The following is a 27,008-nucleotide window of genomic DNA, read 5'->3' on the forward strand; positions in this document are numbered from 1 at the left end:
TGCATTTCTTCCATCTGGCGGTTCTGAGTTATATCCTCCTATAATAAACTGGTAAACTTAAGTAAGTGTTTCTCTAAGTTCCATAGCTGCTCTAACAAATAGTCAAGCCCAAGGAGCAGGTCATGGGAACCCCCAATCTGTAGCCAGTCATGGAGGCACAGGTGACAACCTGGACTTGAGGTTGGCATGGTGGGTTTGTAGGGGGAGGGGGAGTTTTGTGACACTGGGCCCTTAACCTGTGGAATCTGTTGCTATCCCTGCAGGTAGATCGTGTCATAATTGAGTTGAATTGTAGGACATCTAGCTGGTGTCAGAATCTGAACTGGAGTTAGACTAATAACGGCATTATTAATGAAAACTATTGCTACATAGAAAACCACTTTTAATTTGCAGTGGTGTCAGAAACATATTTTTTAATACTGTCACTGAAGAAAGTTGAGGATTAAATTTATCCAGTATGAGGGAAACTACAGCAAGTGTTAAGAAGTTTTGTACTGTTAAGCCTGAGATGATAAGTGAATATTTTTGCTTTACTGAAGCTAACTGATATACAAAAATTATATGCATTTATGATTTTAAACATTAACTAATAAAATCAACACTATCTCTCTATTATAAACCAATCTCCATTTCTAAACAAGTCTGGAATTATAAGTATTGTTTAGGGTTTCTGTCAAAAGTAAATATAAGTTTAGAGCCACTGAAAAACATGAAGAGATAATGAGCATATTCGCAACGGACAACATTCAATGGCAAATATAAAGCCATAATCTCTAAGCTCCACTTTATGTCAGTAATCTCTGTGTAATTTTCCTTTTCCTGAGCGGCATGCTACCAACAAAAGCCAAAATCTTTTATCCTAATCTAAAAGTAGCATAAGCAAAATGGGATATAAACTTACACAAAAGATAATGCTGAAATGAAGCTCTCCTGTTAAGGATTGTTTTCTTTTGCTTTTTGAAGACTTTCGGGAGTTCTGGAGAAAATCTACCACATTCTCTTTCCTATTTCTGTAGACTCACTTTTCCGGTAAATTGCTATTAAACTTTCAGATTAACATTTTGATGAAATGGCCAAATGTTAGGGTTATATCCAAATGGCATCCTAACTTCTGAGTGGATCTAGGAGGCAAACAGGGAAACAGAATCATAGAGAGGGGGTACTTTAGAGTACTTCAAGTTTGGAATCATATGACCTCAGTTTAAGGCTACTTCCATCATTTCCCATGTGACCTGAGCAAGTTGTTTCCTTTCTCCAAGCTTGATTCCTTTTCTATGAAATGGAGATGATAATAATAGTACCAAGTCACAGGAAGGACTGTTATGTGGATTCAAATTGACAATCCATTAAACCACTTAGCATAGAGCCTGGTGCATAGTGAATGCTCAATCAATGTCAGCTATTATTAAATCTATCATAATTCTATTTTCATGCCAACAATACACTTAAATGAATCCTAAATAATGGGAATCTATTCTGGCTTTAGAGTTCTATGTGGATTTCACGACTATATGGGCTTTTAAACATTCAGAGATTTCTTTCTTGTGACCTAAGTCTCTAATTAGTCCTAAAATTATTTTCTTGAGTAGTCTCTTTTAGTTAAGCTATGGAAAAATTATACTTGTGGACCAGCAGCAATTCTTTTCCCTGTCATCTTTTCCCCAAATTAAAATCTCCTGGTTCATTTAGGGCCTTTCATATGTCTTATTTTTCTGGTTATCACAATATGAATGTCTACTAAATTCATCAGACATGCCTCCTAAGTAATAATGCAATAAGTTGTAGAATTATTTGGTCATAATTTGGCTAGTATCGAGTCAAAAGGAAATGTAAACTACTTTTAGTTCATAATATATTCTTGTAGCATTTAATACATTAGCACTTTAAAAAATGCTATCATTATATATTGTTATATAGTGTTTTTCTGAGTAGTTTATAACCCCTAGTACTATTAGTGCTAGTTTTCTACTTCTGTGTCTCTAGTGCCTATCTGGCACATAATGCATATTTAGTGTGTGTGTGTTTGTGTGTGTGTGTGTGTGTGTGTGTGTGTGTGAAAGAGAGAGACACTGATGTTTAACCTGAATCCCATCTTCTTCTTTGCAATGGGCCACTTATTTTGTTTTCCTTCTTTAGAGCCTCCCCTCCCCCACTGCATTTTTTTTGATGTGGACATTGGTCAAGGGGCTATACTTCTACTACAAGGATGAGCACAGGACCCATAGTGGCCAATAGAATTCCACTTTCTCAGGAATATAATGGACACCAGAGGAGAGAAGGCCCTTCTCATCAGATTACCAACTGTGAGTATTATGTGAGTCAAGAGAGTCTGAGGTTCTTCTATCAGATGTGGAGAAAGGTCAATATAGAAGAAAGCATGGCTGAGAGGGAAAGAATGTCATCAACTCTTTAAACAATGAATGCAGCAGCCACAGCCCAAAGCAGGTCTGTCCTTGCACTTTTTGGTTATGTGACCCAATAAATTCCCCCTCCTCCTTTCATATTCCGCCTAAGGTGGTTCCAGTAGGCTTCTTTTATATTCTGTTATGGCACTGACTGACTGATAGTCTCGTGTGACCAAAAAAGATTTGGAACCCATAGTGCCTTTTTCTTAAATCTTCCTGATATTCTTATGCATATCCGGGGAGAGTGATCTACTACCAAATTTGTAAAAGCTGAACATGACAACATATAATATATTTTATCCTAAAATTAGCATAACATTCGAAGTAGAAGTAGAACTAGCCTCAGGAATAATGAAATCATCCAAGAGTGCAGAAGTTTGGTTTCCTTGTATTTAAAAGGGGGCAGATATAGCAAAGAATTTTATCCTCAAATGAGAACCACAATTACATGGTAAAAGCAGATCTTTATTCTGCACTCACCCAACTTTTATTCCAATCCATTGTTCTCTCTCCACTACTCCACTGCTATTTGATAGGAATTAGCCAAGTAAGGCCCTGTCTCCTGAGGATGGACCCGACTACACGTCAGCCTGTACCAGCTAGACTGCGGTTAAAAAAATCCACATCTTCTGAGTTAATTTCTATTTTCTCCAATTAGCAGAGAAGGTCATATAGAATATCAAATAAAGAGATGATGCATTCTAGAAGTATGCCTTATGAGAACAGCCTATGAAAGGGGTCTCTGGACCAGAAACAAGAGTCATATTTAGAATATTGCCTGAAGGGAGAATTTGGAAGGCAAGCATTTGTTTTGGGGATTATTGACCAAAAGACGTACTCTTGCTTAATTCTCTCCAATGCCTTCAGTGGTTCATTGCCAAATCTTTTAAGAGTCTTCTTATATGTTGTATATATCACGCTAGGCACTAAAAATACAAATACCTCATGTTTCATTCCTTCGCTGGTACTCACAGTTCCACAAGTATGTCCTATTCCAGATTCTAATTCCTCGCCTTGAAACTTCTCAAGCTTCAAAATTTCTCTAAGAGTTTATATTCCCCAACCACTATCCCAAACTTCCAATATAGGTACTGTTTCCTCTTTCAGTATGTTTTGCACTCTGTTGTTTACCTATAGTGTAATCCTTTACACTGCATCCTAATGCCTAGGTATTGTACTTGTCTGTTTCTCTCACACATCTAAGGCACAGTATTTGCTTTTTCACATGAATTCCCAGAACTTACTAGCTCTTAATAAATGCTTGTTGAGTGAATAAACAAACACATGAATGCATACATGCATGAATGAATGACTAACAGTATGGTCTCTACTCTGAAGAAGCTCAGTCTAGCTGGGGAAGAAATAACCATTAGGCTAATTAGCAACTAACCATTGCATAATAGAGACACGATCCAAATATTGACAGAGTATAACATGAGCAGAAATTAATTGTTCCTTTGATTTTGTGCCTTTTTTTTCCTCGTGTCTGCTTTATTGTTTGTGCTCAGAGGAATATTTAAAACTCACTGTTGAATTATCTATGAACAAAACCCTGATATCTTTGAAGGAAGGATTACCATCCAAATCTATAAATGGAATAAAACAAATAAGAACATTAGATAAAGAAAATACTGCTGGCTGCCTACAGAAATGCACTGAGACTATCTCAATAAGGAACATTTCCACACAGGCCTAACAAAGGGAATAGTAAAATTATGGCCTAGTTTTTTTTAGTGACTAGAGGACCGTTGTTATATGTTGGGAACATGGAAATTCCAGAGATAGCTATGATGAGGAAGCTTCACAGACATTAAATGAGAAGAGTCCTGCTGTCAAGTGTTTAAACAATCTCCAGAGGCTACGTCTGCAGGAGGAATTTATCAATATGCAATCTCTACCTTGTTTGGTTTGACATGTGGGTTGTTGGCGGGTTTGTTACTGGGAGCTATAGATGACGCTAAAAAGAAGAGGGAGCATTCCTACCACCTCTTTTTTTTTTAGTTTTTGGTCCCAGCCTTTTTTCAGTTCCTCATCATTTTGGCCAGAACCAGATCCGCTTAAATGTTCTGTCTTCAGAATGTCCTTCCTATTGCTGTATTTTTCACATTTATTTTAAAGAGTGATAGTTTATAAAACAGGATCTAATTCAAATCTTCTAGCATCCTTAAGATGCACTGTTTTTCATTTGGGGCCCTCTGGAGTCTGTGGTAGGGGTACTATACTATTTGTGTGGAATATGAGAAACTATAGGAAAGAAATGGGGTGTTTCTGTGGGCTTGGGATTACCTCCGTGATAAGGAATGAAGACATTTTTTTAAATGTTAAAACAAATACTGTGATATTATGAAAGATGAAGGTAAATATAAGAGAAGAATTTAAAGAGAAAGCATGAGACCTGAAAAGAATGCCAAGCTTTTGAGGTTAGCTGTTGCATTTTACTTTGACTCAAGGCATTTTTGTGAAAAGGTAATGGAGAACCATCTAGAGGGGAAAGTTGCCCCTGTCCCAAGCTCGTGCCCAGCCTAGCCTCTCCCTGGGCCAGGAAAATACCTGTTTCTAAACACCCAGGGACTTTTGTACAGTTTTTGAAATCTCTTAATTTCTATGTTATGGAATTATTATAAATAATCATTATACATTACATATTACAAAATAAACATAAAATATATAGTAGCATATGGCATGTAGAATGTCTCATCCCAACACAGACCACTCAGGACTATTTTGAACTGACTCCTGGTCGTTACATCGCTATTTCAGCTAACACATAAAGGATTATTAACTGACTACAGTATTGCTGGCAGTGATCATCACTACAGAAAAAACTTGATCAATTCAAAATCTTTACGGCTTGGGACAGAGATTGGGGCCAAGTTTACCTATATATTTGTGACAGTTTTTGAAAAGATGTGCTAAGCAAATATACCAAGTAAAGTGTTTGTAAAAGAACTGTTTACTGGACACAAATTTTAGAGTCACGGATTCCCAACAATGTAAGTGCATTGTAAGCAAAAGCTAGATGTTGCTTAGGTTGGTATTTTGATATAATAGGTACAAATTATTTTTATCTATTCTTCAAAGCAGGACTTCTGCTAGACATTACATTTTTACCCTAGTTCAAATTGCAATATTTATTTGAAAACAATAAAATATTGTTCCTGTGGAAATGTATTATTTACTCTGACTTTTAACCATTTCGGCTCTTTTCCTCAAGTCAATTGACTTATATCTGAGTCTACTTAGTAGAGGAAGTGCACAAAAGGAGGTCACAGTCAAGACTAAATCCCAGTTAGTCACCTAAAGTTTCAACAGTCACATCCATTATATTAAGAAACTGTGCTTTAATAATGCAAGAGTTGGCAGCAAAACAATAAATGTCCAAACGTGATAAATAGCAGGTTAACCACCTCTGCGACAGAGAGAACAACAGTATCAAGCTAGCCCATTTTTGCTTAGTCTTGTAAGAGATACAATCACAGTCTATAGTTTTATTTTAAATCTGTCACATTAGAGGGTTACCCAACATTTCAAGACATATTAGAGTGCAATAAAGAGCTTACCTTTTTTGATAGTCGTTTACGGGAAAAATAATGTGCTTTATGGTGCAGAGAAGAACCTTAAACATGGTCAATATTGAGAATAAAATCATATCCCACCTGGGTGACTTTCTCTGTCACGTTGTGTGTTCGATCTTTAACCTTGGGTGCAATAATGGTTTTATCTGAAGAAGGAGGGGATGCATTCTTTTTTTCAGTTTTGACATCTGAAAAATTCAGAGTGAGCTGTGGAATCTTGTTAATGGTGCTGTATTTGTTGAGATTTGAATCTGACGTGGATCCCAGGAGGCTTGACTTGATATGATTAAAAGGCCCTAAAAAAATTGGAAAATATTTGTAAAAGCAGGATCAGGAGAAACAGAAGAAGAAAGAGATGGTCCTGAATGACCCGCTAATGATCCACAGCCAGTGTGACCCTGCTTCGGGAGGGACTAAATGCAGCCAGCTGGTACCTGACCACAGGTTTAGGATCACGGTCTGACACATGGAGCAGCACATGTGTATCGAGGGTAAGATGGGGTCCAAGGCGTGTACCCAGGGGGCAGATGACATCTTTGGCTGTTACTTAACTTCTTTCATTAAGGGCTGGAATAAAAGGAATATAAAACAAAACAAAACACAAAAACCAAAAACCTCCACTCCCTATTATTGGCCAAACTGGTTTTTCAAGAATGTCTTTTTATAATCCAGGAATTATTCAAGGAAGAGACTTGCCTGTGGATAAAATCATGTTGGCCAGGAAATTTCTGAACAGGCTGTGTCCCCAGCTCCAATGTGTATTACTTTCTTCCCTGGGCCATGACAAATGACAAGTGACGAACCAGCTGTCATGTGCTTCTACTACCTTTGTGAGGTGTTTTACAGAGCTTCTAGGAATTTCAGATAAGAGGGAGAAGGGCAAATGTCTGTGTGTACGCACGTGTATTCTATTGAAAACTCCAGGATCCTGTGTGAAATTTTTAAAATCTTTCCTTCTTTTCCCCTTTCATTTACATTTAAGACTTTTTTTTTTGAGAGAGAGAAAGAAAAGCCTCCATAAAAAAACCATACCAGAAGAATACTTTGGTAAACATAACTTAACATTGAAGTGACCATAGCTAGGTAATGGCTGGGGTTAGTGGTACCTGGTTATTTATTTATTTATTTATTTATCCATTCATTTATTTTCAAACATGCTATATGTTAGATCCCCAGAACTGATTCATCTTGCAGCTGGAAGTTAGTACCCATTTTCTGACCCTGGTCAATTCCCACATTTCTTTCCCATGAAGACAATTTAGCAAGGTTCCAGGGCTCCTGGTTCCCTTGTTGAGGATAAATACACTGACTAGGTACACCTTGAGGTGAACTTACTGTGTGTTGCTTTTGAAGAGTCAGGAAATGCTCCAGAGTTTCTTGTATAATGGGTAATGCAACTTTTACTAATATAGAGCTCCTAACAATTGGCATCAGGAAGAATTTTATAGAAAGCCTGAGCCCATGACTGTTACTCAGCCATTATTTTGCTGCCTCAGAGAGTGCTTCAAACACACAGACTGCATGACTGAGCTTGTTAGTCAGCACATTTTGCCTTATGCTACTTTTTCTCCTGTTCAGAATGAAACAAATACATTTTAGGGATCAAAAAGTACTTTATGCAGGGCGGAACACTTGAAAATTAAATTTATAGGTGGTGTATTTTGAACCACAATAACAAATCAACTCAGCTAAAATATAATGCTAGTAAAATAATTGCCATCACCTGGCTGATAGTTAATTTGGAGAGAATTCACATATATTCCTTTATAAAATTTTATTTTTGGTTATTTAAAAATTTGAAATTCTTTTAAGATCATTTTCATCCATACTGCAGACACTGTGCTTCTTGAGGTGCAATTTTATTCACTCCCTGAGTTTTATCCATGATGACGATCAAATCCATCTAGGTGAAAAATGTCATTGAGCAATTTGGGCATTTATTGCCCAGTATGCTCTCATTTGCATATAGACACTCACTCTCTTTTCTATTTATAAGATAAGGAGAGAAATAGGAGCCAAAAGTGGCACCAAATTAATCTTGCCTTCAGACAGGTGTCTGATAGAAACCCCATTCTCTAGATCTCTCTATAAGTCTCCATCACAAACCATTGATTTAGTATTGCAACATATCCTAGATAGTGTTCTCTTTTTTGTATCATTATATAATATTATGGCTATATTCCAGGCCTATATCTTAAAATTTGTAATTTGCGAAATATTCCAGGACTCCCAACATTTTAGATAATGTCTTTTTCTCAACTCTATTGTCATATTTTCACTCATTAGGTACTTTTATTGCACACAGGGGTACAGAGAAGAGATTAGAGAAAGTTGAGCTCTGATATATAGTTAAGTTGTGTTTTAAACCCTTAATGTCTATCTTTCAACTATATTTCTGTCATCCTTCTATGTGGTGAATGTCTATAGCTGACTCTCTACGGAGTTGTTTAAAAAAAATCAGGCAAAAACATGGATGATCTATCACATTAGAGGAGACAAACACTGTTAAATATGCTTTGATTGTCCTTGTAACCAGTTTCAATAAACTCCACTGAACTGGCTACACCAATAAGGACGAGGTCTCAACCATGACAGTACTTCATCCTAGGGGCATTTGTTGGGGACATTTTTGTCTGTCACAATGATGAGAGGTGGCTCAATTGAAAAATTGTCCCATATGTCCAGTGGGCATTCCTGTAGGTGAAAGCCTGTTTATAACGATCTGAGCCTTGAACCTGTTTCACATGTAAAGAGTACAATGTACTTTTAACATGATTTTAATATGTGTTGAACTTTGTAGAGCTACAACTACCATGTAAAGGAAAGAGTTTTACATTGTTTGGTTCAGAACTTAACCAAAAGTTGTTCACCATTTTGAAAAATTGTATCACTTGGAGTTACTCTACTTGTGGCATTTGAATTGCCAATACAAAATTTCAGACTTCACGCTATAAGGTTATAGTCTGTGTTTGCAGGTCACGAACAAATATGTAAACAAAGAGATTTGAGTATTTTTTTTGACAGTGTTGGAACTGGATATTAAATTTGCAGAGAATTACAGGAATCACACTGAAGATCATTAATAAAATTTCTTTCAAAAATATTTCATATGATTGTTCTCTATGTATGTAAAATGATACATGATGTAATGAAAAGAAACTATGTAGTAAGAACTAAACACTAACTGATTTGTCTTGAGATTGCCTGTTGGTTTCCAATCTCACGTTAGTAACTCTTTAGAGATCTGCCACAACTTCATCATAATGTCTCGATTGCCATTTCTTGTTCCAATCCATTTTTTAGTCCCATTGTTTAGGAAAGCATATGGTCTGCAAGGCCTTTTTACAATATTGGATAAAGAATATATGTTCTGACATTTGGTGGGATTTCTTTCTTAAACAGTGCAATTCATTAATATTGATGTTATCACATATGAAATCATGTTGACATTACACTGAGCTGTTAAGGGCCAGTTTACTGGTGAGAACATCATCCTTTTTCATTTTCTCCCCAGTTTATCTTGGGATATTTTTCATAATTCAATTTTGGTTATTTCCTGTTTCTAAAATTCATATATAAATAATTCTGGTCTGTTACTGTTTATTCCAATACTGCTTTTTATTTTGTTATCCACTCATATTCCTGCTCTATCATTTTCTCTAGTACTTATCTGGATGATGTTCTCATGTCTTTAATGCTCTTAAAGCCATTTTCTAAAAATGTCTGCTCATTGCATTATGTCTTCTAGTGTAGTTAGTTATATTTGAGCATTAATACATTGAGAAATGTATCATTTTATTATAAACTGCTTTCCTTGTATTCCTCCTTTACATTACAGTTAAAGAATCATGTTGATCTTTTAGAAATAGGTTAACTTGTTTCTAAATGTTGTTACAGGAAAATAAAATGAGTATAAAAAATATCGTTGCAAAACAAGGGGACATTGGGTCTGACAGGGCTGAGAAACCACTGGTCAATATATGTCATATGCAGATTTGCTCTCAGAATATTATAACTTCATTGAGTCCATATTTTAGCTTCTCGTATTTACTGGTGGATAACCCTTCAAACTGTTATTCTATTCTGCTTTTTTTTTTTTTTGTAACTTCTTAATAATAGAGATTTAATCTAGGCTTTCTTTTAAATCTATATATTTAAAGAATTCAGCAGGACCTAAAATGTTACTTAAAATACTTCATGCATGCTACTTAGATAAGACATTTACAATCTATTTCATCCCATAAACAAAGATCATTATGCTTTTTCCGCTGATTTTGAAGCAGATATTTATTCGCAGAAGTCTGAGTCTGCAAGCCAATGTGCATTAGCTTAGGTTCCTCTAAAACCTATCTAAATTCTAGTGAAAAAATTTCCCAAGACTTTAATTATGGTAAGTATTCACAGTATTCTCGTTTTCACTAATCGTCAACCTAAGCAGATAGAATATGAGGCCAAAAGGGAATAAGCATCAAGGACTAGAAATCAGAACACAGGGTTTCCTACCTCCTAGGTCTATATTCAGAGAGGCCTTGGTTGAGGATTTAAAGGTGAAAGGCAGCCTCCCTGAGAGTGATCATGAACAGATGGGATTTAGGATTCTAATGAAAGAAAGGAGGATAACCTGAAAAACAAAGTAAATGAATTTAAATAAAATAAATGGGCAGAAATAAGGGGAAATAATAGCTTCAATAGAAAGGAATGTAAAACTCAAAGGTGTGTAAGGAGGAATTGATGTTCTTTAGAGAAACATTTGCAAAATGGATGACCATTCATTTAAACGTTTCTGTATTCTAGAAGGAGACGAAAAACAGGTGACCAAGTAGACTAAACCAACATCTGGATAAAGCTCTAATATATTACAACTGTCTGATTAAATATAAAGTAGGCCATGTTCCAGCTACAAAGAAATATCCTGAATTTAGGGATCAAGCCAGAGGCTAAAGCAACAACTGGGAAGAATTTTAGATTAAAGATGTTTAAAATTTTTATGATAAGGTTATTTGAATTTATCATGAGTTACAAGATGCTAAAAGAGAATATATTCTCTTTTAGAAGTGCTGGAAATATAGCCAAGGACATCTGATAATTTTTTTAAAATGCTGTTTTCTTTTTTAAAGATCATTGCTCTTGAGGATAAAATGGGCCACAAGAAAAGGAGAGAAAAAAAAAAAACTTAAGGTTATCACATCATCAGGTCTTTACACAATATTTCTTAGGGCACTGAGTTTATTTGGCTAAAGTTTAATAAAATGTAAATTGCTGAAGTGACTTAACGTTAGAAAAAAAGCAAATGCAGTGTTTAGTAATTGGATTTTGTAAAAGAACACTGGCAGCCAGTTTAAAACTTAGATAGATAAGAAGTAATCATATTATTTGTAGTCCATAATCATATTACTTCTTTGGGTGTGTAATATATAATTTTCAGAAGAAAACTATCACCATTGAAAATCAGTATGCAAATTCTAATAAGATCACAAAAACTTGGCCAGTGTAGCTTATAAGAAACAAGCTGTATCAGATCAGTTGATTTCCTTTGTGAGTCTGATAGGTTTTGTGGCTTGGGGAGGTGAAAGCTGTGATCAGTCTTGCAGATAGTTTTGTTTCTGACTCATATGCCAGATTCACACACAAGATGGAAACTGAACACACTATTGTCAGTGGGATGCAGAGTTCCTTGGAATAATAAGCAGGTGGAAGCAATAAAGGGGTAAAGCTATATTAAGGACCTATTTACTAAGTGGGGTAGGGGTGGGTTAATTTTTATGGATGACTTGGAGAGCAGTATAGGCAGAGAAACCACCACTAAATTTGAGGTGAAGATCAGTTGATGAGTGATTGAGACAGGATTAGGTTCACCTCTCACAACATTAAAGAGATTGTTAACAGCATTTAACGTACATGCACACATAGAAGCAGCAAATGCAATTTATTTGAATTAACTTTTCCAATCCTTGATAATGGGTTACACTTAGATCTCTGAAGTCTTATTTCAAAGATTCATAAATTTCGAGGAAATGTATTAAAGGGAAACAAATTTAATCCTAAGTAAGAAGGTTAAATGGAAATGATCTGTTTTAGAAGAAAAGACTGAGTACCAATTGCTGTTCTTATAGTATGATATTATATCAAGATTAGACGTAACCAGCTGGAATCTCTGGCCACTCAGGATAGATAAAGGAGGGAAGAAAATTGCATTTCAGCAAGAAGGATTTAGGTTAGCTCTTGGCGTAACAGGCAGTAAAATAGATTTCCCAAGAAAGTTAGAGAATGGGATCCCCCCAAGATAAAGATTCCTCTACCATTTGTGTCAGAAATTTTGCCAACCACCTCGCCTGAGGGGAATAAACCAGATGCTCTTGAGGTCCTTCCAAATGCCTGCCGAAATGATTTATTTTATTCGGTCAAGAAATTATTTTTGGGTGACTTTGATATTTAAGAACTGTAATTATGCATTTGTACACAAAGAAGTATAGAAATTTGTCTTTTATTTTCTAAGTTTTATTTAAATGTGGTTTAGAAACAAAACCAAAAAATTGTAAAAGCACACTTAATGTATTATTCTATATCTACTTAGCATTTTAATTTTTCAGTGAAAATCTTAAAGAGCCAGATACTTAAGTATTTTTTGATAGTTTCAAAACCAGAGTCTGAACAAATAATGAAGACTTTGGAGGGTACATTTACATTAATTTTTAAATTAAATTTGCGCATTTTTAAATCTAATTTGGGAGTTTGACTTCATAAATATTAATATGGGAAAACTTCCTACAATGGTTTAGAGTTTCCTAATCCCAAATTCTGACTTTGATGATTCATTTTTATTTAAAGACTACTGCTATTAAAAAATTGAGGGTCAAGGAAAAAGGGTTGGAGATTAAATGGATTTATGAGAGAAAAATAAAAACATGTGGTTTGAATGACAGCTGTGTGAACTACTAGTTTTAAGATAAGCAAGCTCAATTTTCTATTTATTGAGACAAATCAGATTCATTTTTCACTGCATTTAAAAGATCATTGGAAAATTAGTGTCTAATAATTAATTGCTAATTATTAAATGCTAAAGCCAATCATATTTCATACAAGCAAGTTAGCAAGGGGTGTCTGTATTCTGTTTCTTGACATTATATCCTGAATTATACTCAAATCACCATCACAACTGACACTAATTTGTTCCCTTTTAGAAACCACAGTAGACAGGCCAAGGATAGAATAATCATGTAGATGAAATACCATCCCGGTATTGGAGGTCACCTGCATAGACCCTTTTTGAAGTGCTCGCAAAATAAAATTGGGATGGGAGAAGCTGCCACAATTTCCCTTATTTTCAAATCACCCTGGATTGATGACCAGAAAACAGCTTTAGTGTCTAGTGCTATTAATTCATAAGCATCACCAGCTCTGACTTAATTAGGGAAGCAATTGAGAAATCAATATACAGAACTTCATAGTGATCAGAGTAGCAGTGACATACAGAAGAGGCCAAAACAGTGAATTTTAAATAATGATGGTCACCGGTGGAGATGTGTCCATGCAACATACATGCACCAAATGAGTCATTGTCACCATATGCACACTCACAGCGGCATGCATGGCCTATGTTAAAAGACTAAGTCAAAATGTTTTCAATTTGATGAGAATAATATGATTACTATATTTTGTGATTCCTCGTACCTACTATGATATAGTAGAAAAAGCAGAGGTGAATTTCAAATTTGTAGTCAAATCCAGACTTTTCCAGAGGTACTGCCCACTTAAACATTAACCTACAGTACCTATAGGTCATGCCAGTGATTTCAGACTAATAAAGGACACAATTAAAAATGACTGAAATGTAATATAGAAAAATAGAAAATGACCATCATGCATGTACAGTTTACTACTACAGTAAGCTTAAAACCATACCCCCTGCCATCCAGGAACGTGAAACTAGTTTTAAGGAAACAAAAGAGGAACAAGTGAAGAGATACTGTCATGTAGCACTTTGATTACTTTATTTAATCTTGCACTCAAAACCTTTTTGGGGCTGAAACAGGCTGATGTGCCTCTTTCATACCGGAATGTATTTAGCTTAATATTTGTTTCTTTCCAAATGGTTTAAATATTTAGAAGCGTTCATTGTCAACCTAGGCTTATACTTGCAAGAAAAAGGAGTTCAGAATCATTTTGGTGCCACAGCTGAAAAAGTAACAATGTCTCCAACAAAATCAAGCCACGATATCTCCACCAGGCACCTGGACCAGCTAAGGGCAGCATGATGTTGCATTGAACAGGGCATACAGCAGGCAAGTGAACATGCCAAGTAAAGGGGCTCTTTGAGCATCAGGTGATGAAATTTGAGTTCGTACATTACCTTTGACATTGCGACCATTGTCTGTTTTGAGCACATAAGGGTAAAAAAAAGAAAGAAATATAAAAAGAAGACTAAAATTATGTTATGTACACTGAATTACAATCAGAGTAAACAGGATGTGATGATTGAAAATTGTATCTTTGAAATTAGCATTTTGTATTATTCAACCAAGTAAAATGCATATACCAAAAATAATATCTGCCATCATAAGCATGCACGTTCGAGTATGTGAATCATTTATCTCATTTATTTTAAACTGGATTCCAAGATGGGTATCTTTTATAATTACGACACTTTGGAGAAGGCATCTCCAGCTGTCTGCAGTTGTGATAAAAACTTTCAGTCTTGTCAGAAGCCAATTTCAGTGTCCCTTCAACCATCATTTACAAGAAACACTGCACAACATTCGGTATGTTAAGTAATTGTTTTTTTCATATGGTTTAACCTAGAAAATTAAGACAACAGCTTACCTTAATAAACCAACTTGTGTCACTAATCAGAATTCTATTAACTGCCACTCCCACAAATGTTCTTCGATGCATATTTTGAAAACACCAAATAGTGCTCAAAGAATCATTCTTAGGCAAAAATAATTGTAAGAAATCAGTGAAAGATTTGACTTTTAAAAGTAATGTGAGATTTTTAAGTCTATGTTGTCACAATGCACTCAGTATAATACCTAAAATATTTAAGAAATTCATTTATATTAAGATGGGCTGTTTTCAAATCTCAGAACAAAGTGTTTTCAGAGTTATTTTGAGATTAGCAACCTGACCCTTCGATGAATATTTGCTAGTAACAAAATCTGCATTACTAGTTTTGAAACAAACACGCTTAAAAGAAATGAAGTCATGTCGAAACCATACAAATATATCCAAGATTTGAAAAATCTGTTCAACATTTGTTGACATGTACAGTAATGCTGTGCATATTTAAAATCTTGGGATATATCATAATTGTTTCAAAGTCTACAAGTGAAGCAATTTCAATAATGCGGTATATTGAACTGCTAGTGTAGACACTGGCTCACATAGAGATATGCAAAACTGTGACCTTACATGACAACTTTGCCTTTTTTGAGGGACCATAAAAAAGCAAATATGGATAGTGAAGAGACCTTGATTACATAGAATTAACTATCTCCATCAGAAGCGGGCCCCCGAATCATCAGTAAAGTAACAACTACTTACAAGTAGTTAAAAATTACAACAAACCTCGAAATTATAAAGATTTGCAAATTCCCAAAAAACTGACTAGAAGTTATATTATACGGTTGATGCTGCTTTGACATTCTAAGACAGAGCACGCAGTCTGTGCATTGGTGCTAGCTGAGACCTTGTTATTTGTCCGTGACAATATAACTGCAGAAATTAGAGTAAGCATCTAGAATCTTCTAGCAACTTGTCAGAGTAATTCTATGTCGGGTCAATCTAATAATAAAACAGTTAGGGCTTATATTTTCTATGTATTTTTTTTGAAAATTTCATTTTTCTAATAGTGCATTTTTCTTATATATACAAATGTATTGGTCTGTGAGGGATTAGAAAAAATCCTGGTCCTTCACCATAAATGGTTTGAGAAGTAGAATTCTAAGGTACTTGGTAAATAGATTAAATAAAAGGATAATGTAAAACATTATGCACTATTATATTTGCAAATTATTTAAAGTTCTATAAAGATAGCCTATAAAGAAGGAAATTTCTCTTCTTGAATGAAGAAGCAATAATCTGAATTCAGAATCTGGTGCATGTGGGACTTAACCTGTTAACCAGTCACATGAATTCATAAAATTAAAATCAGTTTAAAAGAATTTTCATCATCATGTAGCATTGTGCATCAACTATACCCAAAGAAAAAATAAAAACTTTTAAAGTTTTCCATCTTCTTTTGTCAGCAGCTCAGTTTCTGAAATATATCAAATTATGTAGCCATAGGAAGTGTGGTTTCTTCTAGGCTAATCAGTGATTTTGTGGCTAAAAAAAACTGTTCTAAAGCTGAAGTATAAAATACCCTCTGAATTTATTCACCGATAACCAGACAACTGTAGCATCTGTAAGCAAGTGATACTTTTCTGGAAAATAACATAGATTTGGTGTGGGAAGAAAATCCAAGATGTCCCCACTACTGAGTGTCCATGTATAGAACCTGAATTGAGAAATCCAGAAATGTGAAATCATCCTTTCCCATAATTGTATCAGCAACAATGTACGAAATGAAGACTACATAAAATGGAAGCAAATAAGGTGAAATCATGAAATCTGCTCTAACCTCCTCAGCACCACTGTCAAATCACAGGCGACGTCTATGCCACGCACTGATCATGTGCCATCTAATATGGAAGAATGGTATTAATACTGTAACTCAGGTTCTAGGCAATAAGGCCAATTTCTGAAAAGCCAGTATGATTTCTAAAGATGCTTACACTAACGGGACGAACTAAGCAAAATGTATGTTGGTCATTTGAATCACCCTATTGGATTTATTGCATTTCAGCTATATGATTCATTGCTCAAAGATCAAATTTCAGCAATTTCATTCAGTCAGGAGATATTGAGCATGCAATCACTCCATGGTATGGACCTTAGATGACTATTCAGTTTGGAAATTGTCCTTGATTTTATTTTCCTTTTGACCTTCTTTAGACTACAGATTAAAACGGATGTGCTACTGGCTTTTGTACCATATATAGTTTCTCAAACCTATCTGTGGAAAACCCTTCTGTTTTTGTGATACTGATTTATCTCTTTTTGAATTCTTCCTGGCAGTTCTGCCTTCTGAATTCTCTTCTGCCTTCTCACCTTCACTGTGGCCTTTAAATAAAGATCCCCACATGATTCAAGTATTATGGAATATAATCATTTTCTGTTGTGCGTGGTTTTGAAACATAGTTCGGGAGCATGGTCCTCTCAATGTGGCACCAACACTTACTGAGTTCCTGCCATGAGACAGGCGATTGTGTTGGATACTAAGGCTGCCAAGCACACTATGCCCCAGCTCCTGCGATGGGGGAGCTCACAGAAGCATACTTATGGCTTTGTGTATCCCGCAGAAATGACAGACTTCTAATGTGGAATAAAGGTAGAATGTAATAAATGCTATCATAATGTGCAAATGCTGCTTTGCACATTAGGGTGTAAAATCATTGAGTTCCTTTGGTTTGGGAAGGGGAAATGGGCCCTGAGGACTGTGAGTGGCAGGATGAGGAGGAACAAAGTAGAGAACAGATATTCCCGGCAGAACAAACTAATGAAGCAAAACAATGTGTGATGCATGTTTGGGAAAAAGCAATTACCTTTGTGCAGGTTTATACATAGTAGGGGAAGGAGTCCTGCAGAAGCTGGAAGGAAGGCTTGAAAAAGAACTGTGGCCAGCTGGCAAAGTGCCTAGTACCCTACACTAAGAGCCCAGTGATCAGATGCATGGTTTAAGAAGAAAACTCACAAAAGCAGCAGTGATGATGGGAACGCACAGACTTGGATACCACAGAACAATGGGGTGCTCAGGAACGTGAACTGCGGGATTTAGAAAAGTGGGACTGATATATCCATTCAACAGGTACTCTGAATCTCGGAGCCTCGGGGAAAGCTCGTTGAGTCCACAGACCCATCCTACCACAGGAAAACACTGAGTGGTGGATTGTGGGCTCTGGAGAAAGGTGGTCCTGGGTATGCAAGCCGGCTCTGGAACTCTTTAACCTTGGACGAGTCATATATTTAGCATATCTAAGCCTCAGTTACCTCATCTTTAAAATGGGGCTTAGCAATAATTCCTAACTCACAGAGTTGTTGTAAGAATTAAATCACTTCATGTGTGTCAAACATTTTCAATGCCTCAACACATAGAAAATACTCAGTAAAAGTTGGCCATCATCATGTTAATGATGATTTTTTTTTGTTGCTGTCTTTTAAAAAATATATTTATTTATCTTTTTGGGGGGAGAAAGCCTAAGTGGGGGAGGGGTAGAGAAAGGGGGGCAGAGGATCCGAAGCAGGCTTTAAGCTGACAGGCTGACAGCAGTGAGCCCGATGTGGGGCTCGAACTCACAAACAGTGAGATCATGACCTGAGCTGAAGTCCTAAGCTCAACTGACTGAGCCACCCACGTGCCCCTGTCATGGTCTTTTGAGCATTGCTGCTTTCACTAACGGCTAATGTAAGAATGTGCACACAAAGAGGCCAGGGAAAAAGAAACGAATTCTAACTTGTTCTGACTTTGGTTTTCAAGTTTGGTCTTCCAATACTTTCAGGGATTACTTTTTCTCTCTAAACCTTTCCCCTTCTTCCTTCCTACCCCATCCCTACCCAATCAGTTTATAGCTTTCTGATTAGTCGCTACACCACATTTTACACACCTCTTTCTTTGGAAAGATTTGGTTAATAAAAGAGTCCTGTGAAGGCACATCACTCCTGCTCAGAGCTTGACTATTTACTAAATGCAGCAAAATTAATTATGCTTGAGATGATAGTGTCATCACCTAAGCACATCTTATATTAAGTATTAATTAACACTCCATAAAGTCGGCAGATAATGGTTATCATACCATTTCAGAAACACAGAAAAGAAGCCAGAAAAAAACAAATTATTCACTAGGGTTCAAAGAGGAAAATCAGTAACACTTCTGGATATAAAATTCATAATTTGTAATTGCTGTAATTTACTCACATTTCTTCCCCCAAGGCATAGGCATTAATGTCAAAATTAAAAACTATGGAAATTACCTTTCATTACCCATTAATATATGTTTCCATATTAAAAAAAAACATACCTTCACTGGCATGTCGGTCTCTAAATATGTTCTTGGGGTGGACACTGAATCCTTCTATATCATGAACCGAAGAAGCCCTCCGTATACTACAAATGCTTTCCTTCGATCTGGAATGAGTCAGCTGGGAACTTGACTGCAGCATGTCAGGGTACAGTCGGTCCCATTGCCTTTTGGGAGAGGAATGGTCAAGAGGTCCCGATATATTCACCAAAGGGGAACATTTGCTGGGCTGTATCAAGGCTTTTGTATCATCTGCTTCAGAAGGGCTGCAGCTCTCTTTTGTAGGAGACTTGAAGTGCTTCATGGCTACTGAATCATCGCTGTGTTTAGATGAGTCAATTACTACCACATCCGGGTCTTCTTGTGGTAAGGACTGCTTTCTGTAAGTGAGAACTCTCAGACCAGGGAATTTGAACCCAAAAAGTTTCCCTACAAGTGGAGACAGGAAAAAAGAAACACATTATAAGACAAATATATAGATATATACAATCCATATACACATCCATATATACATATATATACTATATATGTACAAGACATATCCCTTAAGAAAAACAAACAAATGAACATCGTTGACTCATATTTAATACCATGTAATAAGATTTATTAATCAATACTGAATTAAGTCATTCACAGTTGGAATGAGAGATATTGTAGAAAATTTCTGAGACTAATTACCATAAAAGCAGTAAGAAAATAATAAAAGAACGTTGTCATGTTTCTGATGGTTAAACAGATATACTCCACTGACATGAAAGCATTACTTGGATGACATGACTTTTTTTGTTTCAATAAATTAAAGATATATTACACATTATTGCATATAACATATTGTTAAAAACACTATACATCCATTTTTAAGGGATTTGGGGGAATTTTACGGGAATTTGAAGGGTGGAATACAGTTTGGAAAGTAAAAGAAGGGATGGGACACCATAGGCAAAAGGGAGGGTACTGGAAATATTATAGTGCATATGTGTGGAGTGGAGGATAGGGGGTGATTGTACTGGAAGAAGGAGGGAATGAGGTGGGGATAAGAAGTTGGCCTGACATATCTAGAAGGCTTGTGTAAGACAATACTGTGACTCATGTGTGGATTAGAAAAACAGGGTCAGCTGTTTATGAAAATATTCCTCATTCCACTGGAAAATCTTTAAAGGCTTTACGTTTCAGATAGAGATGTAAAGATAAGAATTTCTCTTTCCTGATATATATTTTTTTGTTTTTCCAAAATATGAGAATATGGCATGAAATGTTATCCTTATCTCAGTGGATGAGGCTTAGAAGGACAACCAAGTATAAACATTCAAAGGTGAGTTTTAAAATTAAAATATTAGCTAAAAAATGCATAAACTCACTGGCAGTAAGAATGCAAATCAAAACAAAAGCATGTCATTTTCCACTCTTTAATTTAGCAGTTAATTGGAAAAAACAAACAAACAGATAACATGTAGTGATGGCAAAAAATGCTGGTGAGCATTCTGGCACTTTGCTGGTGGGATTGCAAATTGCTACAAATTATTTCAAAAATCCTTGTGCAATATCTATTAAAATGAAAACATACTTTTCATTTGACTCAGGAATCCCAATAATAGGATAGTACAAAGGCACAGAAATAAGACACAGCCTGGATATCCATTAGAAGGAGAATGATTGAATAAATTATGACCTTTTTATACTTTGGAGTCTTATAATGCTCTTTAAAAAACATATATATATATATATATATATATATATATATACATATATTTTTATTAGAATTAGAAGTTTATTAAAATAAAAGTATTAAGTGAAAAAGAGTTTCAGTTTAATGTTTGTGACATTTCATTAAAAATAATAAAAGACTTCATTTGTCTGTAGAAGTTGTATAGCAATAGAGAAAGATGTGGAAGAACACACATCAGACCCGTAATGTTGACTGGCTAAGTGGGTTTGGGAGCAGAAGGTAATGTATTGAATTCTTCTGTATATATTTTTATTGTTTGTTACATCAAGCATGCATGCATTCCTTATAAACTTTTAAAAAACTGATGAGGTAAAACTTTTACTTCTAAAGAATGAAGAGATAAGACATAGCCTCCAAACAATATTGTGTAATTCAAAGCTTGTCTAAGTATTGTCTATGAGAAAACACAGAGTTTCCAATCTCCATTGCTAGTGCAGTGGTCTATGTTCAAATCGCCTGATGGCTTGACAATTACACATTGCTCTTCTAGTCAATCATTTGGAGTCTTTGGGCTACGATATTATCTACCTTATATTCTTTAAGTGTCATGGGCACCATTATTTTTAATACATTTATTATGAACTTTCCCTCAGTCATAGGATGGTTTTAAAACATGGAAGAACACTTCCAAAACTCATGGATTTTTCTGTATTTTATTTAAATAATTACTCTTAATTACTCTACCAGTAAATGTCTTACCTATACACATAGTTTCCATTCCATATTTATTTAATCCAATGATTCATAACTACATCTCCAGGCCAGACCTTTTCTCTTAGTTCCAAACCTGCATATCGATTGGCCTCATTGACATCTTCACTTAGAAGTCTTAAAAAGACACCTCAAAATTCCATAGCAAATCCAATCTCACGACCCATCTGTCCAATTCTAGCCCTTCTTCTCTGATTAACATTTCTCTTTTCCAGTGGACTGTAGGCCTCATGAGGGCAGGGACCCTATCTATTTTGCTTACCAAATCCTACCTCTGACAGAATGCCTGAGCATGGTAAATGAATTTCTATCATCTATAAACAGATCCTAAACTGACAATGTGCTTCAATTCTGAATGTGGAAAACTAAGATACTTAATTGCTCTGGCCAACTTAATTGGATAATCTTAGCCTTCTGGAATTGTATTGACCCATGTTTACCAAAAATGATTGATTGAGTGGAACTCAGTAGCTCATGGAAATGATGAACTCTATACCTTGCCCTTTATACCCGATTCCAACTCTACTTCTTAATTTTACCTTTTTCAGAGGTTACTAATTGCTACCATTCTGATTTTAGAACATAAGACAGAAGTGTTTTCAAATTCTTCATTTTATGTAAACAATTAATTACAGAAGATTTTAGAATTAAGTAGGCTACTTTATTATTTTTTTTAATGTTTATTTATTGTTGAGAGAGATAGAGCATTAGTTGGGGAGGGTCAGAGAGAGAGGAAGACACAGAATCCGAAGCAGGCTCCAGGCTCCGAGCTGTCAGCACAGAGCCCGACACAGGGCTCGAACTCAAGAACTATGAGATCATGACCTGAGCCGAAGTCGGATGCTTAACCGACTGAGTCACCCAGGCGCCCCAAGTAGGCTACTTTATTATTGTAAGCTTTCATTTGTGGGCTAGCAGTTAATAGTGTTAAATACAACTGTAATATAATTTATCTTTCTGGTAAAAAAAAACAAAAAACAAAAAAACATGACACAATGCACAGACAAAATCCAAATATGGTCCACTTTAAGTTCTGGATTAATAAATTGTAGGTGAGAGTAATCAATCTATGCAAATAAGATTAAATAACAGTATACCAGACTAACTGTTTTGCAAGCATTCCTACATAATTTTACCAACAACTCTTATATGCTCAAGTAAATTGCCAAGTTAAAAATCAGTGAACTGCATCAAAGTCACTTGATTAGTTTTTAATGCCCATGGAATTGACTTATAAAGCAGTTTACAAATCAATTCTGCAAGCTTATTACAATGCACTGAAGGTCAATGCATACTTTTATTCATTTTTCATCAGTTACATTACCCTCCTCCTTTAAAAACCATTCACTGTGTTTCTTAAATTAATGGCCACACAAGGCATTTAGCTTGCTCCTACAGTTTAGTCATATCCAAGGTGGTACAGATGGTCTTTTCTGCATCACTAGGTTAATATGACCATGTTATATTGCATTACAGATTTAGTTGTCTAACCGCAGTTCATCCGGAAAGAATACACATTGAGAATTTTGCTCAATGCTAGCACTTTTAGGCATGAAATATAAAGCATGGATGAGTATAATCCTGTCATGGTTCTTAACACTGAAAAATACCCTTATAAGTTAAGTCTCCATATTTTACCATATCTGCTTTCTAACTGGACAACTAAAATAGGTACTATTTGGCCTTTCACCTATTAAATGTTTTATAAATCTGAAATAAGAATGACAGATTAGGAGTTTTTACACATTTTTTACACATTCTCCCAATAATTATAAGTTTTAATAAACTGCTTACACAAATCTGATTTCGTTTAAATATACCATTTTCATCTAAGAAGTATCTAACATGCATGAATGAATGACTGCTACAAGGTCTTTCTCAGAACATGTCACTTTTATGAAGCTGTTAAATGTAATTTTGGAAGCTTCATCTTCATGTATCCTGTGTCATATTTAACTGAGAACTTTTAATTTCTCACCCAAGTAGGTACACAGTTAATCAATTATCTTTCTCTTTAAAAAAGCCTGGAAACTGGGGCGCCTGGGTGGCGCAGTCGGTTAAGCGTCCGACTTCAGCCAGGTTACGATCTCGCGGTCCGTGAGTTCGAGCCCCGCGTCGGGCTCTGGGATGATGGCTCAGAGCCTGGAGCCTGTTTCCGATTCTGTGTCTCCCCCTCTCTCTGTCCCTCCCCCGTTCATGCTCTGTCTCTCTCTGTCCCAAAAGTAAATAAACGTTGAAAAAAAAAATAAAAAAAATAAAAAAAATAAAAAAGCCTGGAATTATGACTCCAATCGATACACGCAAAGATGTTAAACACTTGGCTCAAGGCCAAACAGGAAATCAGGGTAAAGTCAGAATAAAACAGCAACTTATTTTATTTAATTTCAGTTTTACCCAAGATTTGGTGGTTTCTTGGGCCGTAAATATCCACCTGAGTATTTAATGAGAACCATAGTTCTCCTCTAAATAAATGTAGATAAATGCATACACACAATTTTATTTATGACCTCTGAAAATGAATAACAAAGTTCCCTTCCCTCAACCAAAACCCTTCTTCTAACCTCCCCTAGGATTGCCTGGGATTAGTTGACTCTTAATATTCCTTTTCGTTCTGAGTTTCTTTGTTTATATATTTATGCTATTCATAGTTCCCACAAATTTATAATGATCACAGCTACATTTCTGCCCTATCTCCTCTGGTAATGGGTAATGGGACTTTAGAAAATAGTTGTACTAAACTTTTCCGAATGAAGAAGACCTTGTTAACCTGAACTGCTCCTTCTCTTTCCTTCTCTCTTATCCTGGGAGTTGGTTCTTATCTACTAGCATTGGGAAGGAAACAGTTTTTCTAATTTAGGAATGAATCTGGGAATATTAGAAATAACATTTCTCGCAGAAAAGCAAATATTTCCAAAAAGTCCTCCACATACTGCTAATCATTGAATTTCCTCACAATTGCCAATTCCCAGTCATTTCCTGGGTTCAGCTTCTCTTCATTGCTGCAAACTCTTAGAACTTTGAGTACCTAATAATTTTACCAGGGGTGCCTGGGGGGCTCAGTCAGTTGAGCTGGTGACTCTTGATTTCTGCTCCTGATCCCAGGGTCATGGGGTTGAGCCCCACCTTGGGCTCTGTGCTGAGCATGGAACCTGCTTCATGTTCCCTCTCCTCTTGAATATATATTAAACATGTATTCTCTCTATCTTAAATATGTATTAAATATATATAATATACTTATATTATCAGAAACAACTTACTCTGGCTTGGTTCTGCTTAGTTGAATTATGGACTAAAAAGTAGAGAGAAACTTTAGTTCAAGCAGCCATGGAAACTAGAGAATATAGTAGGGTAAGGAAGGAACATGCTTGGTGGGGGTGGGAAATGGGGGATGTCGTGAAGACGATGAACAGAGATGTTTTCCTCTCACAAAGGAGTACAGGTAGCGGGAGGTTGGATCCCTGAGACGCGTCTTGTACCAAAGGTCTTTATGAGGAGTGTTCTCAGGAGATATGCCTGAGAAAAGGGATTAAGACAGGATTGGGTTAAACTCTCATGCAAATGCAAAGGAAGCTTCAGCCAGCCCTCCAGGGGGCTCCGGATCTAGAACAGCCCTGCAGAGTGATGCCCCATTCAAGTCAGGGTATTGGTCTTTGTCTCCCAGCATCAGCCAGTCACCTGCTACAGCTACCCCATGAGAAGGTCCATAACCTGCGCAAGGCACTTCCCTGCCTTGGACCACAGTTGTCAGTGAGGAGCAGAGCTGTGCACACTCAGCAGCCAATATTCCCAGCTGCGAGGCTGTCCCAGGCCTGAGGAAGGTGTCTGGCTGAGTAGCACCATGCCCACAGCGCAGAGCAAGAACGAAAGCCAGATTTGGGTCTGAAAAAAACTATAATCTGAATGAAGCCTACTATCAGCTATTATCACGCCATAAGGATTTGTGAAGTACTGTTGATGTACCTCTCTAAAATCACGGTAGTCACAACCTGACACTTAAATTGGAAGCCTTAAAATCACCGTGAGGTTTTCTCCAGCCAAATAGGTCCAGATGTGCAGAGAGACATGACTTTAATCTCTGAGTCAGAGAGAGCAACAGACTGAATCTGATGGGAGAAACAGGCAAGATAATTGACTTATCTGCCTTGTCTTTTTAGGCAGAAATTTCCATCGAGGCACCCTGCAAGGAGATGAATCTTTCCTACTCCCAAGTGTGTAATGAATATATGATGTTGCCCATAGGCTGCTAGAACAACCCATAATATTGTCAAAGAAGGCAGTAGGTGGCAGTGAGACTGGGAAAAAGGATCACTCAGTATGAACTCAGAGCTGACCTGATTAGCGGGTGACAAATGGGGCAGTGCAGCCAATGAAGTCCTGATACTAGTGACAACAAAAGATCACCAGGGGGCCCATGGATCTAGTAAAGCTTAAGCTAAATGTAGGACCCTTTAAGGGAACAGAGATGGTCAGTAATGCCTTGAAAAACTAACTCCTAGGGTGAGAGATACCAAGAAAAAGCAGCAACGTACAATGAGGCAGTAAGTGTGAGACCAAATTGGAATCTTGAAGCAAGGCAAGTCCTGACCCAGTAGCGCATGGCGCACATGTGTGGAGGTGGGGGAAGTTAGTGCCACAGTAGCAGCGAAAGCCATTACGGGAGCTGCAGCAGCAGCAAGAACTTCTGGAACAGGCTCACAAATGCTGATGATGTCTGAGACATACTGCTTCCAACCTGGCCAGGTCATCATGAAAGCCAAGAGGCAGAAAAGACAGGTTTGGGATATGGGATATAAGGCAGAAAACGGGACGAGGTGGTGGACTGCTTTTAGCCACCCAAGGTTAAAATATCTCAGTGAAGAGGGATTGGAAGTGAAAGCAAACACATCGGTAGTATATGTACCTAGTAAGGTTTCTATGTGATAAATACTTAATAAATCAACGTGTGTCTTATTAATACTGTTATTTTATTTCTCTCCAATAGATTTCTTCCTTTTCCAAATGCCATTAGAGAAGCCATTCAAACTGTGTGAATGTAATGACACTTAACCTAAATTGACCTGGGATCGCCATACAGTCATCACATTGACAGGGACTCTCTTGATGGAGTATTCCAAACACAAATGGTACAGACACCAGCTACCCAAAGGCAGTATGACCAGAAACTGTCCCTGATTTGGATGTTGCTAGGTAACAAAATTTTCCAAATGATATGCACACGAGGAGTTTCTGGCATGGATATGTCGATTTAGACGGTCATTAGCATTCATTATTAATAAAGAGATAAAACATAATTTTTTTCAACTACCAGCAATTTTCCTGATGTCAGAAATATGTCTTTTGCCCAAATCCTAGAGGGGAAATGTAATATAAAGTTGATTGCAACCCGTGACGGAAATTTTCCTGGACTTCTTTTAGCAACCATGTCATAGTTCCTTTTTTATATCAAATTTAATCTTTGAAAAGAGGAAACTTGCAA

The 27,008-nt window shown here is 36.4% G+C and overlaps 1 protein-coding gene across 7 annotated transcripts in view; it reads right to left on the bottom strand.

The window, feature by feature from the left end:
• Positions 1–27,008, bottom strand: part of KCNH7 (potassium voltage-gated channel subfamily H member 7) — a 486,826-nt gene that overhangs the window by 117,746 nt on the left and 342,072 nt on the right. For 4 of the 7 annotated variants that reach the window (XM_045480015.1, XM_045480019.1, XM_045480014.1 and 1 more), the window contains exons 4-7: positions 19,096–19,524; positions 14,331–14,351; positions 13,883–13,906; positions 6,062–6,276 (exon numbers count right to left, since the gene is read on the bottom strand). In XM_045480015.1, the coding sequence (XP_045335971.1) occupies positions 6,062–6,276; positions 13,883–13,906; positions 14,331–14,351; positions 19,096–19,524 (689 nt within the window). The remainder of the gene's footprint in view (positions 1–6,061; positions 6,277–13,882; positions 13,907–14,330; positions 14,352–19,095; positions 19,525–27,008) is intronic. The other 3 variants (XM_045480016.1, XM_045480017.1, XM_045480018.1) reach the window with 3 other exon arrangements.

This window comes from Leopardus geoffroyi, chromosome C1, assembly GCF_018350155.1.
Source record: "Leopardus geoffroyi isolate Oge1 chromosome C1, O.geoffroyi_Oge1_pat1.0, whole genome shotgun sequence".
NCBI lineage: Eukaryota > Metazoa > Chordata > Mammalia > Carnivora > Felidae > Leopardus > Leopardus geoffroyi.